The sequence below is a fragment of the Leucoraja erinacea genome, chromosome 1, assembly GCF_028641065.1.
Source record: "Leucoraja erinacea ecotype New England chromosome 1, Leri_hhj_1, whole genome shotgun sequence".
Taxonomy (NCBI): Eukaryota; Metazoa; Chordata; class Chondrichthyes; order Rajiformes; family Rajidae; genus Leucoraja; species Leucoraja erinaceus.
Genome location: NC_073377.1, coordinates 136,400,123 through 136,417,666, shown reverse-complemented (window position 1 = coordinate 136,417,666; position 17,544 = coordinate 136,400,123). Strand labels below are relative to the sequence as shown.

The window sequence follows — 17,544 nt, the reverse complement described above, 5'->3', positions numbered from 1 at the left end:
ACATTTAAAATTTCACCTTTAAACATCCTCCATTTCTCTTCTACATCCTTCCCATAAAACAAAATGTCCCAATTCACTCCTTTTAAATACTTTCGCATCTCAAAGTTAGCCTTTCTCCAATCAAAAATCTCAACCCTTGGTCCAGTTCTGACCTTCTCCATAATTATACTGAAACTAATGGTATTGTGATCACTGGACCCGAAGTGCTCCCCAACACATACCTCCGCCATCTGACCTGTCTCGTTTCCTAACAGGAGGTCCAGCACTGCCCCTTCTCTAGTAGGTGCCTCTATATATTGCTGCAAAAAACTATCCTGCACACATTTTACAAACTCCAAACCATCCAGCCCTTTTATAGAATATGTTTCCCAGTCTATGTGTGGAAAATTACAATCTCCCACAATCTCTACCTTGTGCTTACTACTAATATCTGCTATCTCCTTACATATTTTCTTCAAATTCTCACTCCCCATTAGGCGGTCTATAATACACCCCTATAAATGTTGCTACACCTTTCCCATTTCTCAGTTAACCATATAACAATTACAGCACGGAAACAGGCCATCTCGGCCCTACAGGTCTGTGCCGAACAACTTTTTTTTCCCTTAGTCCCACCTGCCTGCACTCATACCATAACCCTCCATTCCCTTCTCATCCATATGCCTATCCAATTTATTTTTAAATGATACCAACGAACCTGCCTCCACCACTTCCACTGGAAGCTCATTCCACACCGCTACCACTCTCTGAGTAAAGAAGTTCCCCCTCATGTTACCCCTAAACTTCTGTCCCTTAATTCTCAAGTCATGTCCTCTTGTTTGAATCTTCCCTATTCTCAAAGGGAAAAGCTTGTCCACATCAACTCTGTCTATCCCTCTCATCATTTTAAAGACCTCTATCAAGTCCCCCCTTAACCTTCTGCGCTCCAGAGAATGAAGACCTAACTTATTCAACCTATCTCTGTAACTTAGTTGTTGAAACCCAGGCAACAATCTAGTAAATATCCTCTGTACTCTCTCTTATGCCTCACCACCACTGTTGGCTGCCCTTTGTGAGGTGATTGGAGACCAAAACCAGTTACCCTTTAGATCTCCTTCTCACTACCTCCCTCTCCCTCTTTAGAGAGGGGGGGGAGGATGAGGGAAGGAAGGGGGGAGAGGGCAGAGAGGAGAGAGGAGTGTGCCTTGCTTGGTGGAGGAGAGGGATGTGGGAACGCTGTACGCAGGTGGTGACTCACTCTCACACTGGGATCCCCCTCCTGTCATTGCACAGTCTATCTGACTCCCTGCCCCCTCCCCCCCCCCCCCCTTAAGAGCAAAGGAAATATGCAACGTTTCGGGTCGAAACCCTTCTTCAGACCCAGCCCGAAACGTTGGCTATTTCCTTCGCTCCACAGCTGCTGCCTGAAGCCCTGTCCCACTGTGCGAGTTCACTCAAGCGCTCTCCCGAGTTTAAAATCTCTGGCCCTATCTTCAAATTCCCACTTTGAAATAAAATACAACTTTCGACTTAAAAATTTCGCAGCAGGATCGCGATTAGTCGATTCCCACGCAAATCAGCAAAGATCAAGTAATATTGGAATTGGTTTCTTTTGCTTCAAACTTTGATGTATTACAGTTATTCCCTAGGACATTGAGGGAAGTTAGTGTAGAAATAGCAGGGGCTATGACAGAAATATTTCAAATGTCATTAGAAACTGGAATAGTGCCGGAGGATTGGCATACTGCGCATGTTGTTCCATTGTTTAAAAAGGGGTCTAAGAGTAAACCTAGCAATTATAGACCTGTTAGTTTGACGTCAGTGGTGGGCAAATTAATGGATAGGATACTTAGAGATAATATATATAAGCATCTGGATAAACAGGGTCTGATTAGGAACAGTCAACATGGATTTGTGCCTGGAAGGTCATGTTTAACTAATCTTCTTGAAAAATTTTAAGAGGTTACTCGGGAAATTGATGATGGTAAAGCAGTGGATGTTGTATATATGGACTTCAGTAAGGCCTTTGACAAGGTTCCTCATGGAAGGTTGGTTAAGAAGGTTCAATTGTTGGGTATTAATGTTGGAGTAGCAAGATGGATTGTGGCTGAATGGGAGATGCCAGAGAGTAATGGTGGATGGCTGTTTGTCAGGTTGGAGGCCAGTGACTAGTGGGGTGCCACAGGGATCTGTGTTGGGTCCACTGTTGTTTGTCATGTACATCAATGATCTGGATGATGGTGTGGTAAATTGGATTAGTAAGTATGCAGATGATACTAAGATAGGTGGTGTTGTGGATAATGAAGTGGATTTTCAAAGTCTACAGAGAGATTTATGCCAGTTGGAAGAGTGGGCTGAAAGATGGCAGATGGACTTTAATGCTGATAAGTGTGAGGTGCTACATCTTGGCAGGACAAATCAAAATAGGACGAACATGGTAAATGGTAGTGAATTGAGGAATGCAGTTGAACAGAGGGATCTAGGAATAACTGTGCACAGTTCCCTGAAGGTGGAATCTCATGTAGATAGGGTGGTAAAGAAAGCTTTTGGTGTGCTGGCCTTTATAAATCAGAGCATTGAGTATAGAAGTTGGGATGTAATGGTAAAATTGTACAAGGCATTGGTGAGGCCAATTCTGGAGTATGGTGTATAATTTTGATCGCCATAGGAAGGATGTCAACAAAATGGAGAGAGTACAGAGGAGATTTACGAGAATGTTGCCTGGGTTTCAGCAACTAAGTTACAGAGAAAGGTTGAACAAGTTAGGTCTTTATTCTTTGGAGCGCAGAAGGTTAAGGGGGGACTTGATAGAGGTCTTTAAAATGATGAGAGGGATAGACAGAGTTGACGTGGTAAGCTTTTCCCACTGAGAGTAGGGAAGATTCAAATAAGAGGACATGACTTGAGAATTAAGGGACAGAAGTTTAGGGGTAACATGAGGGGGAACTTCTTTACTCAGAGAGTGGTAGCTGTGTGGAAGAGCTTCCAGTGAAGGTGGTGGAGGCAGGTTCGATTTTATCATTTAAAAATAAATTGGATAGTTATATGGACGGGAAAGGAATGGAGGGTTATGGTCTGAGTGCAGGTAGATGGGACGGGGGGGAGAATCCGTGTTCGGCACGGACTAGAAGGGCCGAGATGGCCTGTTTCCATGCCGTAATTGATATATGGTTATAAGGTTATTGCTTAATGTAGGTACTGGAATGGAACCAATGTCCTTGGGGGAGTGTTTGCTAGTGCTGTTGGGGAGGATTTAAACTAATGTGGCAGGAGGATGGTGCAAGAGCAGAGAGGCAGAGGGGTGTAAAATGAGGGTAGAAGCAATAGGTAGCAAGGTGAAAAGTAAAAGTGGCAGGCAGACAAATCCAGGGCAAAAATCTAAAAAGGCCACTTTTCAACATAATTGTATAAGGGGTAAGAGTGTTGTAAAAACAGGCCTGAAGGCTTTGTATCTTAATGCAAGGAGCATTCGTAATAAGGTGGATGAGTTGAATGTGCAGATTGGTATTATTAATGAATTAATTATATAGTTGGGATCACGGAGACATGGCTCCAGGGTGACCAAGGCTGGGAGCTGAACATCCAGGGATATTCAATATTCAGGAGGGATAGACAGAAAGGAAAAGGAGGCGGGGTAGCGTTGCTGGTTAGAGAGGAGATTAACGCAATAGAAAGGAAGGACATTAGCTTGGATGATGTGGAATCGATATGGGTAGAGCTGCGAAACACTAAGGGGCAGAAAACGCCAGTGGGAGTTGTGTACAGGCCACCTAACAGTAGTAGTGGAGTTTGGGATGGCATCAAACAGGAAATTAGAAATGCGTAAAACAATTATAATGGGTGACTTCAATCTACATATAGAATCAATTGGCAGGGGTGCTGAGGAAGAGGATTTCTTGGAATGTATGCGGGATAGTTTTCTAAACCAACATGTAGAGGAACCAACTATTCTAGACTGGGTATTGAGTAATGAGGAAGGGTTAGGTAGCAGTCTTGTTGTGCGTGGCCCCTTGGGCAAGAGTGACCATAATATGGTTGAGTTCTCATTAAGATGGAGAGTGACATTGTCAATTCAGAAACAAGGGTCCTGAACTTAAAGAAAGGTGACTTGAGGGTATGAGACATGAATTGGCCAAGATAGACTGGCAAATGATTCTTAAGGGGTTGACGGTAGATATGCAATGGAAGGCATTTAAAAACTGCATGGATGAACTGCAACAATTGCTCATCCCAGTTTGGCAAAAGAATAAATCAGGGAAGGTAGTACATCCGTGGATAACAAGGGAAATCAGGGATAGTATCAAAACAAAAGATGGAGCGTACAAATTAGCCCAAAAAAAAGCAGCCTACCAGAGGACTGGGAGAAATTCAGAGTCCAGCAGAGGAGGACAAAAGGCTTAATTAGGAAAGGGAAAATAGATTATGAAAGAAAACTGGCAGGGAACATAAAAACTGACTGCAAAGGTTTTTATAGATATGTGAAGAAGAAAAGATTAATTAAAACAAATGTAGGTCCCTTGCAGTCAGAAACAGGCGAATTGATGGGGAACAAGGACATGGCAGACCAATTGAATAACTACTTTGGTTCTGTCTTCACTAAGGAAGACATAAATAATCTGCCGGAAATAGCAAGGGACCGGGGGTTAAATGAGATGGAGGAACTGAGTGAAATCCAGGTTAGCCGGGAAGTGGTGTTATGTAAATTGAATGGATTAAAGGCCGATAAATCCCCAGGGCCAGATAAGTTGCATCTCAGAGTACTTAAGTAAGTATCTGCAGAAATAATGGATGCATTAGTGATAATTGTTCGAAACTCTTTAGATTCTGAAGCAGTTCCTGAGGACTGGAGGGTAGCTAATGTAACCCCACTTTTTAAAACGGGAGGGAGAGAGAAAACGGGGAATTACAGACCAGTTAGTCTAACATCGGTGGTGGGGAAAATTCTGCAGTCAGTTATTAAAGATAGCTATTTACAATATATATTAATGATCTGGATGAGGGAATTGAATGCAACATCTCCAAGTTTGCGGATGATACGAAGCTGGGGGGCAGTGTTAGCTGTGATGAGGATGCTAGGAGGCTGCAAGGTGACTTGGATAGGTTGGGTGAGTGGGCAAATGCATGGCAGATGCAGTATAATGTGGATAAATGTGAGGTTATCCACTTTGGTGGCAAAAACAGGAAAGTAGACTATTATCTGAATGGTGGCCGATTAGGAAAAGGGGAGATGCAACGAGACCTGGGTGTCATGGTACACCAGTCATTGAAAGTAGGAATGCAGGTGCAGCAGGCAGTGAAGAAAGCAAATGGTATGTTAGCATTCATAGCAAAAGGATTTGAGTATAAGAGCAGGGAGGTTCTACTGCAGTTGAGTGAGACCACACCTGGAGTATTGCGTACAGTTTTGGTCTCCTAATCTGAGGAAAGACATTCTTCCCATAGAGGGAGTACAGAGAAGGTTCACCAGACTGATTCCTGGGATGGCAGGACTTTCATATGAAGAAAGACTGGATAGACTCGGCTTGTACACGCTAGAATTTAGAAGATTGAGGGGGGATCATACAGAAACTTACAAAATTCTTAAGGGGTTGGACAGGCTAGATGCAGGAAGATTATTCCCAATGTTGGGGAAGTCCAGAACTAGGGGGTCACAGTTTAAGGATACGATGGAAGTCTTTTAGGACCAAGATGAGAAAATCATTTTTTACACAGAGAGTGGTGAATCTGTGGAATTCTCTGCCACAGAAGATAGTTGAGGCCAGTTCATTGGCTATATTTAAGAGGGAGTTAGATGTGGCCCTTGTGGCTAAAGGGATCAGGGGGTATGGAGAAAAGGCAGGAATGGGATACTGAGTTGGATGATCAGCCATGATCATATTGAATGGCGGTGCAGGCTCGAAGGGCCGAATGGCCTACTGCTGCACCTATTGTCTATGTTTCTATGTTACAAACTTTCCTTCAGCGGTGCTGCAGTTCTGCCATTGCCTGTGTGCGCGACATTGGCTCCTTTGAGAGGGGGGCGTTTTTTTGCCAGCCTGATGAAATCGATTTTTGTCAGGCTGTTTAGCTGCTGAAGAATAATCGCTCCTACATCAGTTTTATTAAGTTTTTTTTAAACTGCACTAGATATTTTAATTGTTTAAAAATCAACTTCTAAAGCCATCAACACCGACAACGGGGACGGATCTCATGTAAGGGACAGGTAAAGGAAAGCCGTTTATTTTACATATAAACGTGCTTCTTAGGATGCCTTAAATCAAAATTTTACATTGCGAAAAGGTGACTTAGGACCTATACGAACCGGCAGTATTTTTCCAGCTGATATGGGGTTTAAGTTCACCGCAACGTTCCAAACGATCGCGTTCCACAAAATCCTACTCGCCAGATGATTTAAATGGCCATTAATTTACGGGAATTAAACACTAAATTTCTTCCATTTGGCCTACAAATTCATGACAATGAGATTTGAAAATCATGTTATATTGGGAATTCTTGTGTGAATTTTATTTGGACACAGGCTATTTAAAAATGTTAACCTTTTCTTAAGAAATTGATAGATGTTTAGATCTAGTAATTGAATTTTGTAATTAGCTACAATTAGGTAACTAACTAATTATATGCTTTAATTTCAGGTCACCCAAGTAAGATTGTTCCATATTTGTTTCAGAATGCTTCAATCTATAATAATTGAAAATTTCATTCAGTTCTCATAATTTTAAAGAAAGTTATGGGCTTTTGACTGTCCTTGATCACAGCTTTTGAGTTAAGTCAATTGAAAAGCAATAGGGAACAAGATGCTAATTTCCGAGTATGAAAATGGCCTAACCTTTTTAATACTGAAGATATGAAAGTGAATTAGGTGTCAAATTAAACTTCTTTTTATGCTTTATCTGATGGGATAAATTGCAGGCTTGATTTTTAAAATCTCAAAATGTTGTAACATTGCTACTTAATGATGGTGAGAATATGGATTCCAGTTGCAACAATTGTAAAATTGGCAGCACTTGCCCATCGTCTGTACTAAAAATTCTGGCATCCAACAGACTTCATGACAAGGCATATGATAACCTTTATGAACTTTGTAAAGTCATCTGCACACTATCAGTTACTCAAGTCCAATGTGAGAGGACATTTTCAAAGCTAAAGATCATAAAGACAAGGTTGAGAAATTTGCTGTCTGAGGAGAATTTGGAATCATACATGTTGCTAAGCATTGAAAAGGAATTGTTAGATGAATTGGATGCAGAAGCAATCATTCGCAGATTTGCACAATCATATAGCGAACACAAACGATTGCTCTTAATATAGTGGACTGCATGCAATCCTCTATTGTGCTTTTGAACTATCTGTTAATGTGTAAATTGTGCAGTAAACTATTTAAAAATATCAACCAATTACTTAAAATTTAAAAAATTAAATAAAAAATTCAATTATAACATTCTGTATTTACATTCGGTCTCTACTGCCAGTAATATGTACAGTACATGTACACTGAGAATGTACTAAGAAATACCAAATTTTTTCCACAAAAATGTTAATTGTACCCTTTTTTGCATATGTATTTTTTGAAAATTGTATTTATTCGCTATGAAAAGTAAATGAAAATTATGAGGGAATTGAATGCAACATCTCCAGGTTTGCGGATGATACGAAGCTGGGGGGCAGTGTTAGCTGTGAGGAGGATGCTAGGAGGCTGCAAGGTGACTTGGATAGGTTGGGTGAGTGGGCAAATGCATGGCAGATGCAGCATAATGTGGATAGATGTGAGGTTATTTGGTGGCAAAAACAGGAAAGTAAACTATTATCTGAATGGTGGCCGATTAGGAAAAGGGGAGATGCAACGAGACCTGGGTGTCATGGTACACCAGTCATTGAAAGTAGGCATGCAGGTGCAGCAGGCAGTGAAGAAAGCGAATGGTATGTTAGCATTCATAGCAAAAGTATTTGATTATAGGAGCAGGGAGGTTCTGCTGCAGTTGTACAGGGTCTTGGTGAGACCACACCTGGAGTATTGCATACAGTTTTGGTCTCCTAATCTGAGGAAAGACATTCTTGCCATGCAGGGAGTACAGAGAAGGTTCACCAGACTGATTCCTGGGTTGTTAGGACGTTCATATGAAGAAAGACTGGATAGACTCGGCTTGTACGCGCTAGAATTTAGAAGATTGAGGGGGGATCTTATAGAAACTTACAAAATTCTGAAGGGGTTGGACAGGCTAGATGCAAGAAGATTATTCCCGATGTTGGGGAAGTCCAGAACAAGGGGTCACAGTTTAAGGATAAAAGGGAAGTCTTTTAGGACTGAGATGAGAAAAACATTTTTCACACAGAGAGTGGTGAATCTCTGGAATTCTCTGCCACAGAAGGTAGTTGAGGCCAGTTCATTGGCTATATTTAAGAGGGAGTTAAATGTGGCCCTTGTGGCTAAGGGGTCAGGGGAAGGCAGGTACGGGATACTGAGTTGGATGATCAGCCATGATCATATCGAATGGCGGTGCAGGCTCGAAGGGCTGAATGGCCTACTCTTGCACCTATTTTCTATGTTTCTAAATGATAGCATTGTAGTTGTGGGTGGGCCCCCTTTGTCTTCTGGCAACCAATATTTTTAGACCCAGTCCGCCACTGACCCCAGCACTCTATGTCCATGTTCTCCAGGGATGTTGCCTGACCCGCTGAGTTACTCCAGCACTCTGTCTTTTTCCCTGGCTCAGTGTCTCACTCAGGGGTGGGCGGGTCAGCTTCGGGCTCTTCGCAGGGAGGGGGCTGCAGTCCCCACACCAGCCAGCAGGGCAGCAGCCCCCCCCCTGCACGTAGATCCCGTCACAACACAGGGCGGGCGCGAGGGGTGGCGTGTTCCCGTGACTTTGCGGCTCTGACACACGTGTGCTTCGGACCCTCAGGTCGGGACTGAAGTCGACGCCACCACATTTGACGGGTCAACCGCTCTTCACATCGCAGCGGGGAGAGGATCAACCAAACTCTGTGCCTTGCTGATGGCCGCCGGTGAGTAGCCCAGGGCTAGTGGTCAGTGGGGTCAGTAGCCCAGGGCAAGTGGTTAGTGAGGATCAGTAGCCCAGGGCTAGTGGTGAGTGAGGTCAGTAGCCCAGGGCTAGTGGTGAGTGAGGTCAGTAGCCCAGGGCTAGTGGTGAGTGAGGTCAGTAGCCCAGGGCTAGTGGTGAGTGAGGTCAGTAGCCCAGGGCTAGTGGTGAGTGAGGTCAGTAGCCCAGGGCTAGTGGTGAGTGAGGTCAGTAGCCCAGGGCTAGTGGTCAGTGGGGGTCAGTCAGGGGGGTCAGTAGCCCAGGGCTAGTGGTCAGGGGGGTCAGTAGCCCAGGGCTAGTGGTCAGGGGGGTCAGTAGCCCAGGGCTAGTGGTCAGGGGGGTCAGTAGCCCAGGGCTAGTGGTCAGTGGGGTCAGTAGCCCAGGGCTAGTGGTCAGTGGGGGTCCCCCAGGGATACTGGTCAGCCCAGGGGGGTCAGTCAGTAGCCCAGGGGTACTGTCAGGGGGGTCAGTGAGGGCTAGTGGTGAGTATAGCCCAGGGCTAGTGGTCAGTGAGGGTCAATAGCCCAGGGCTAGTGGTCAGTAGGGATGGGCAGTGGGTCTCGAGGGAGATATGTGCATGGCTGGACATTGTCCCACAGCCCTGACCTGTCTGTGTGCTGGGGGGATCTGCTCCCTTTCCCTCCCTCCCTATCCCCACCTCCCTCTCTCTTCGAACTCCTCCCTCTCTTTCCTAATCCATCCACACCCTTCCCTATTCCCCTCCCCTCCCCTCAAGTCAAATCCACGCAGTCACAGGGAGAACGTACAAACTTCATGCAGACAGCACCCGTAGTCATGATGGAATCGGATCTTTGGCGCTGTGAGGCAGCTGCTCTACCCGCTGCGCCACTGTGGCATAGCTGGAGAGAGGATCTCTTTGTGACCACACTCATCTTCCAGGGACCTCGTTGTATCATCCTTCACAGCAGCCAAAGACAAGTTGTGCTGAGGGCAGGGTTGTGGTCATAAGGTCTAGGAGCAGAATTAGGCCCATCGAGTCTACTCTGCCAGTCAATCATGGCTGATCTATCTTTCCCTCTCAACCCTATTCTCCTGCCTTCTCCCCATAACCCCTGACACCCGCATTAATATACGGTCTGCCAACCAATTTTCTATCCATGTCACCACCCTACCCCCAATCCCATGTGCTCTCATTTTAGTCACCAATCTCCCGTGCGGGACCTTATCAAAGGCTTTCTGAAAGTCTAGATACACTACATCCACTGGCACCCCTTCATCCATTTTACTTGTAACATCCTCAAAAAATTCCAGAAGATTAGTCAAGCATGATTTTCCTTTCATAAATACATGTTGACTTGGACTAATACTTTTACTGCTATTTAAATGCCCCATTATTAGCTCCAGCATCTTTCCCACCACCAAAGTCAGGCTAACTGGTCTGTAAATCCCCGTTTTCTCTCTCGCCCCTTTCTTGAAAAGTGGGATAACATTAACTATCCTCCAATCCACAGGAACTGATCCTGAATCTATTGAACATTGGAAAATGATCACCAATGCGTCCACTATTTCTAGATCCACCTCCCTGAGGACCCTGGGATGCAGGCCATCAGGCCCAGGGGATTTATCATCCTTCAGTCCCATTAGCCTACCCAATACTATTTCTCGCCTAATGAAAATTTCTTTCAGTTCCTCTACCCCCTTAGATCCTCTGTCATCCAGTACATCTGGGAGATTGTTTGTGAAGACAGATCCGAAGTACCTATTCAACTCTTCTGCCATTTCCTTGTTGCCCATAATAATTTCACCCGTGTCTGACTTCAAGGGACCCACATTTGACTTTGCTACTCTTTTTCCCTTAACATATCTAAAGATCTCAGAAGATCTCACGTGGTCAACCAACATAAACTTTCTGGTTAAGAAGGCACAACAACGGCTTTACTTCCTAAGATCACTCAGGAAAGTCAACTTGAAACAACGGCTGCTAGTGTCATTCTACCGTTGTTCCATAGAGAGTGCCCCAACACATGGCATCCTGGTGTGGTACGGCAACAGTACTGCGGCTGACAAGAAGGCTCTGCAGAGAGTCGTCAACAGCCTAGAAGATCACCAATGCACGACTAACAAACAGTTTCTACCCCAAGGCCATCACCACACTGAACTATGCACTGAACACACACAACCCACAGTCAATATTTATACTGTACAATGCCTACCTTTGTGCAATACTGATATATTCATTTATAATATTTTTATAATACTATTCTGTGCAATATCTTATATTTTGACAATGACCTTCTGAGTGCAATCTCTTATATACTGGTAAAGGTGAATATGTAGGCATCTTCTTCTTGCATAGGGCGTGCACAGTCTAGAATTGTAGGTCAAGTTGTTCCATTTAATCTATTTGTTTGTGCACGTTGGGTTGATTGCATTAGTCGACACAGGGTGGACCACGTGAAGGTTGCAATCTCCCACCCCACGTTGGCATAATGTGTATGTATGTGTGAATCTATGTGTATGTGTCACAGTATGTGCACGTGAATGTATGAACAATCTTTGTTTTTCTCACTTTTTTGTTGTTATTTATTGTTATTTTTTATCTTGTATATTTGAGCTGTGCTCAGGCAGTGCGCCTGAATGTTGTTGTATGCACCACTACAATGACGATAAAGTATTAAAGTAAGATGTGTTGGATCACGCAGGTGCTGACCCACACATACAGAACCACGAGCCGCTGGCGGAGAGGACAGATGAGGAGCCTGCAGACTCTGACGACGAAGGCATTTTCTGTGGGACCACCCCACTGGACATGGCCACCACAGAAGAGGTACAAGTGCAGGCAGCAAAGGAGTGGACTGGAGGTTTAGTGTATATGTGAAGGAAAGGAGGGATGGGGCAGTGTATATGCGAAGGAAGGGATGTATATCTAAACATAGAAAATAGGTGCAGGAGTAGGCCATTCAGCCCTTTGAGCCTGCACCGCCATTCAATATGATCATGGCTGATCATCCAACTCAGTATCCTGTACCTGCTTTCTCTCCATACCCCCTGATCCCTTTAGCCACAAGGGCCACATCTAACTCCCTCTTAAATATAGCCAATGAACTGGCCTCAACTTCATTCTGTGGCAGAGAATTCCAGAGATTCACCACTCTCTGTTTTTCAAAACATGTTTTTCTCATCTCAGTCCTAAAAGATTTCCGCTTTATCCTTAAACTGTGACCCCTTGTTCTGGACTTCCCCAACATCACGAACAATCTTCCTGCATCTAGCCTGTCCAACCCCTTAAGAATTTTGTAAGTTTCTATAAGATCCCCCCTCAATCTTCTAAATTCTAGCGAGTATAAGCCGAGTCTATGCAGTCTTTCTTCATATGAAAGTCCTGACATCCCAGGAATCAGTCTGGTGAACCTTCTCTGTACTCCCTCTATGGCAAGAATGTCCTTCCTCAGATTAGGAGACCGAAACTGTACGCAATACTCCAGGTGTGGTCTCACCAAGACCCTGTACAAATGCAGTAGAACCTCCCTGCTCCTCTACTCAAACCCTTTTGCTATGAATGCTAACATACCATTCACTTTCTTCACTGGTTGCTGCACCTGCATGCCTACTTTCAATGACTGGTGTACCATGACACCCAGGTCTCGTTGCATCTCCCCTTTTCCTAATCGGCCACCATTCAGGTAATAGTGTACTTTCCTGATTTTGCAACGAAAGTGGATAACCTCACATTTATCCACATTATACTGCATCTGCCTTGCATTTGCCCACTCACCCAGCCTATCCAAGTCATCTTGCAGCCTCCTAGCATCTTCCTCACAGCTAACACTGCCCCCCAGCTTCGTGTCATCCGCAAACTTGGAGATGTTGCATTCAATTCCCTCGTCCAAATCTTTAATATAAAAATCCTCCCTGGCGGGGAATAGAACCCGTCTCCCGCATGACATGCGGGGATACTAACCACTATACTACAGAGGATCAGCTAAGAAAGGAAGAGATGGGATGGTTCAATCTATATGTGAAGGGAGGGAGGGATGGATCAGTGTATATGAGAAGGGAGGGGATGGTTCAGTGTATGTGTGAAGGTAGGGACGGGATGGTTCAGTGTATATGAGAAGGAAGGGACGGGATGGTTCAGTGTATATGTGAAGGTAGGGACGGGACGGTTCAGTGTATATGTGAAGGTAGGGACAGGATGGTTCAGTGTATATGTGAAGGAAGTAGAGGATTCCTGCTGCGGCTCTGACAACCTTGTCACACTGTGATATAAGCCAGGAATTCTCCATTTCCTATTGCAAGTTCCACGTGAATTATCCCGCTCCTCAGCTCACAAATCATTCCCCTCCTTTCCCCTCTGCTTTCGACTCATCTCCCTTCCCTCCCTACCTCCCCTATTTTATTTGTATGCTCCCTCCATCCCTGTTCCTTCCCTGCTATGCCCCCCCCTCCCCTCCCGTGGTTATGGTGATATAGCATGGAAACAGGCCTTTCAGCCCTAACTTGCCCACACCGACAAACATGTCCCATCTACACTAGTGCCACCTACCTGCGTTTGGCCCATATCCCTCCAGGCTTGTCCTATCCATGTACCTGTCTAAATAAATGTTCTTCAATGCTGCTTGAGTAGCGAGGAATGGTTCTGCATTTCACTCTCCAATCGTCCTTCCCCATCAGATTCCACATCGAATCCTTATGTCTCCTTCATTGATCACCTGCAGTCTCGATTACTATCTCCACCCCCTCCCCTCACCTGTATCCCCCTATCACCCCATTACCTGCATCCACCTATAATCTCCCCTCGCCTGTATCAACCTATCACCCCCCTCACCTGCATCCACCTATCACCCCCCTCATCTGTATCCACTTATCACTCACCAGGCTTTGCCCCACCTCTCTTTTCCAGCTTTCTCCTCCTTACTCCATCAGTCTGAAGAAGGGTCCCGCCTCACAAAGTCCCCTGTCCACAGATGCTGCCTGACCTGCCGAGTTCCTCCAAAACATTGCAGCATCTGCAGTTCCTTACCCTGCCTCACTGACTGTACTACTACTGCACCCCCACTGAGACTCTGCTGGTCGGGTCCAATAATTCCCCACTCTCCCTCGTCTTAGTTTATTGTCATGTGCGCCGAGGTACAGTGAAAAGCTTTTTGTTGCGTGCTATCCAGTCAGCGGAAAGACTGTACATGATTACAATCGAGCCGTCCACAGGGTACCAATACAGGATAAAGGGAATAACATTCAGTGCAAGGTATAGTCCGATTACAGATAGTCCTGGAGGTCCACGTGGAGGAACCGAGAGCGAGGTGGACCTGTGATAACAATGGGGGGGACCCGGCTTGGGGGGGCTGCCGAGATCAAGGGGGCTGGCGTGGGGGGGCTATCGTTAACAAGGGGGAATTGGGGGCGGGGGGAAAGGAGGGGGCTGCTATCATATGCGGCGGCAGGCAGTAAATAGGACTGTTCGGTACTTTTGTTATTTAGTTGGCACCAACCCGTGGCGACACTTGTGCACTGCTCAAAGCAGAGCATTTCACAGCACCTATTCATTCATTTGTGGCCTCATTAACTGGTTAATCATCTGCCTCCTCTTGCCAGGTCTACGATATCCTAAACGGCAAACCCTACCAACCGAAGAACAAGTCTGTCACTCCCTTCCCACAAGGTACCTCCTGAATTATTTATGTCTGAAGAAGGGTTTCGGCCCGAAACCTGTTGTGCATCAGTCAGTTTCTTTGTGGCCCATCACAGCGTGGAAACAGGCTCTTCAGTCCACCGAGTCCACGCCGACCAGCGATCACCCCCTAAACTAGCACTATCCTACACACTGGGGATAATTTACAATTTACAGAAGCCAATTAACCTACAAACCTGCACGTCTTTGGGATGTGGGTTGGAGGACTATCTGATCTCTTTCAGAATGTTGCATGTCTTTTTAGACTTTGCTTTAGATGCAGGGACAACTTACAATTTTTTACCAAAGCTAATTAACCTCTGAACCTGTATGTCTTTATAGAGTGTGGGAGTACCCAGAGAAAAACCCACGCAGTTCACGGGGAGAACTTCCCAACTCCACAGAGATAGCACCCGTAGTCTGGATCGAACTGGTGTCCCTGGCACTGTGAGGCAGCAACTCTACCGCTGCTCCACTGTGCTGCCTTTCAAACCCCTGAATGAAGAACAGTGGCCACAGGAAAGCTGTTTATTACAGATACAGCACAGAAACAGGCCCTTCGGCCCACCGGGTCCGCGCCGACCTGCGATGCCAATTAACCTACATACCTGTATGTCTTTGGAGTGTGGGAGGAAACTGAAGTTCTCTGAGAAAATCCACGCATGTCACGGGGAGAACGTACAAAATCCATACAGACAGCACACGTAGTCGGGATCGAACCCGGGTCTCCGGCACTGTGAGGCAGCAACTCTACCACTGCACCACCGTGACCACTGTTCTGTCCTCACAGTCCTGTGATCGTCTCAGTGAGTCCAGGACCAGATCTGCGTCTGGCTTGCAGACTGTTCTCACACTGAATACGATGGTGTCCGAGTCCTGGATCAGGAAACACGGTCTCAGCAACCACAAGTCAACTGCCCACAACCTGTGCTCACGTCAGCTCCCCACAGCCAGAGCTACAGACATCTGAGCTGTGGATTCTGGCTATCTGAATTCCCATCTATCTCCCCGTCATAATTGTACCCGCTTCTATAGCTTCCTCAATGGGCAATGGTCTCTTTATTATCACCTGTAGCGAGGTACAGAGAAATACATTTTTTACATACAGCTCAGCAACACTTCACCATAAAATAGCACAATCCCCCGGTTAGTACATAATGTACAGAACAGGCAGCTTATTCCAGATGTCCTCTAAGTGAAAAATGTTACTGCTGAGTCCAATCTTAAACCTCTCGCCTTTCACCTTAAGCTGTGCCCTCAAGTTTTAGAATCCTCTACCCTGAGATCAAGACTGTGAGTGTTCACTTTATCCATGCCCCTCATGATCTTGCACACCTCAATGAGGTCACGCCCCAACCTCCTACACTCCAAGGAACAAAGTCCCAGTCTATCCAACCTCTCCCTGTAACTCCAGCCCAAGCTGTAAGGGTGGAGTTGTCTGGAAGAGCTGATCTAATTGCGTCACTGTCCCCACGCCCTGCCCCAGTGACCATGTGTTTGAGGAAGTACCAAGGTATAAAAGTTCAAAGATTTGTCAGACACAGAGTGTTGGAGTAACTCAGCAGGTCAGGCTGGAGTAACTCAGCAGGTCAGGCAGCATCTCTGGAGAACATCTGTGGAGAACATGGACACAGAGTGCTGGAGTAACTCAACGGGTCAGGCAGCGCCCAAATTAGGAAAAGGGGAGGTGCATTTGGAGAAGAGTTCTTAAGAAGGATCTCGACCTGAGACATCACCTATCCATGCTCTCTCGAGATGCTGCCTGACCTGCTGAATTACTCCAGCACTTAGTGCGTTTTTGTTTTGTTAACCAACATCTGCATTCCTTGTATAGACACAAATTACTGGAGTAACTCAGCGGGTCAGGCAGCATCTCTGGAGAGAATAGGAGACGTTTTGGCTCGGCGATCGTTTCGCTGAACACCTCCGCTCCATCTGCCGAAACCTACCTGATCTCCCGGTTGCCAAACACTTTAACTCCCCCTCCCATTCCCACACTGACTTTTCTGTCCTGGGCCTCCTCCATTGTCAGAGTCAGGCCCAACGCAAATTGGAGGAACAACATCTCATATTTCTCTTGGGTAGTTTACACCCCAGCTGTATGAACATATGACTTCTCTAACTTCAAGTTACCCTTGCTTCTCTCTCTCCATCCCCTCCCCCTTCCCAGTTCTCCCACCAGTCTGACTGTCTCCGACCTTCTCCCAGCTAACAATGATCTATTCTACATTTTCTTTGAGCTTTGTCCTCTTTGATGTCTTTTCACACCTTACCCTTCCTTATCTCTGTGTCTCCCTCTCAGTCCCAACCCCCTTCCTTCTCTCCAGAGATGCTGCCTGTCCCACTGAGTTACTCCAGCATTTTGTGTCTATCTTTGGTTTAAACCAGCATCTGCAATTCTTTCCTACACATGTTGTCTGCATTCCTTGTGTCCACTTATCTTTGGTCGTCTCTCTGGAATGTTCTGGGTGTGGATGTTGAAAGTTCTCATGTCTGTGTGCCACCAGGTGATTTGGGGCAACTGGACAGTGAGTCCAGGCTGGAGCTTTGTAAACTGCTGGAGCAGACCCAGTCGGGGCTCAACTGGTTGAGTCTGGCCGAGAAGCTGGGTCTGGGCATCTTGGTCAACGCCTTCCGACTCAGCCCGTCGCCCGCCAGCTCCCTGCTGGAGAACTACCAGGTTAGTCGTTCACACCACACACTGCCGTGGGTGCCCACCCTGACCAGGTGGTACTGTTCCAGGGCATAGCTGGAGTAGACAGGGTGGAGGACCCTGTGCCCACATTGACCAGACTGGCACAGGGCCAGGGCAGCGCTGGAGTGGACAGGGTGGACCAGGTTCCTGAGATGACCAGCATTGCACAAGGTACAGGGTGGTATCACAGAGTGCCTGCA

The 17,544-nt window shown here is 46.0% G+C and overlaps 1 protein-coding gene across 3 annotated transcripts in view; it reads left to right on the top strand.

Annotated features, from left to right (window-relative positions):
* LOC129702259 (nuclear factor NF-kappa-B p105 subunit-like) overlaps positions 1-17,544 on the top strand; it is a 103,398-nt gene that overhangs the window by 78,442 nt on the left and 7,412 nt on the right. For all 3 annotated transcript variants that reach the window (XM_055643965.1, XM_055643947.1, XM_055643956.1), the window contains exons 19-22: positions 8,880-8,982; positions 11,681-11,805; positions 14,574-14,640; positions 17,157-17,329. In XM_055643965.1, coding sequence (XP_055499940.1) covers positions 8,880-8,982; positions 11,681-11,805; positions 14,574-14,640; positions 17,157-17,329 — 468 coding nt within the window. The remainder of the gene's footprint in view (positions 1-8,879; positions 8,983-11,680; positions 11,806-14,573; positions 14,641-17,156; positions 17,330-17,544) is intronic.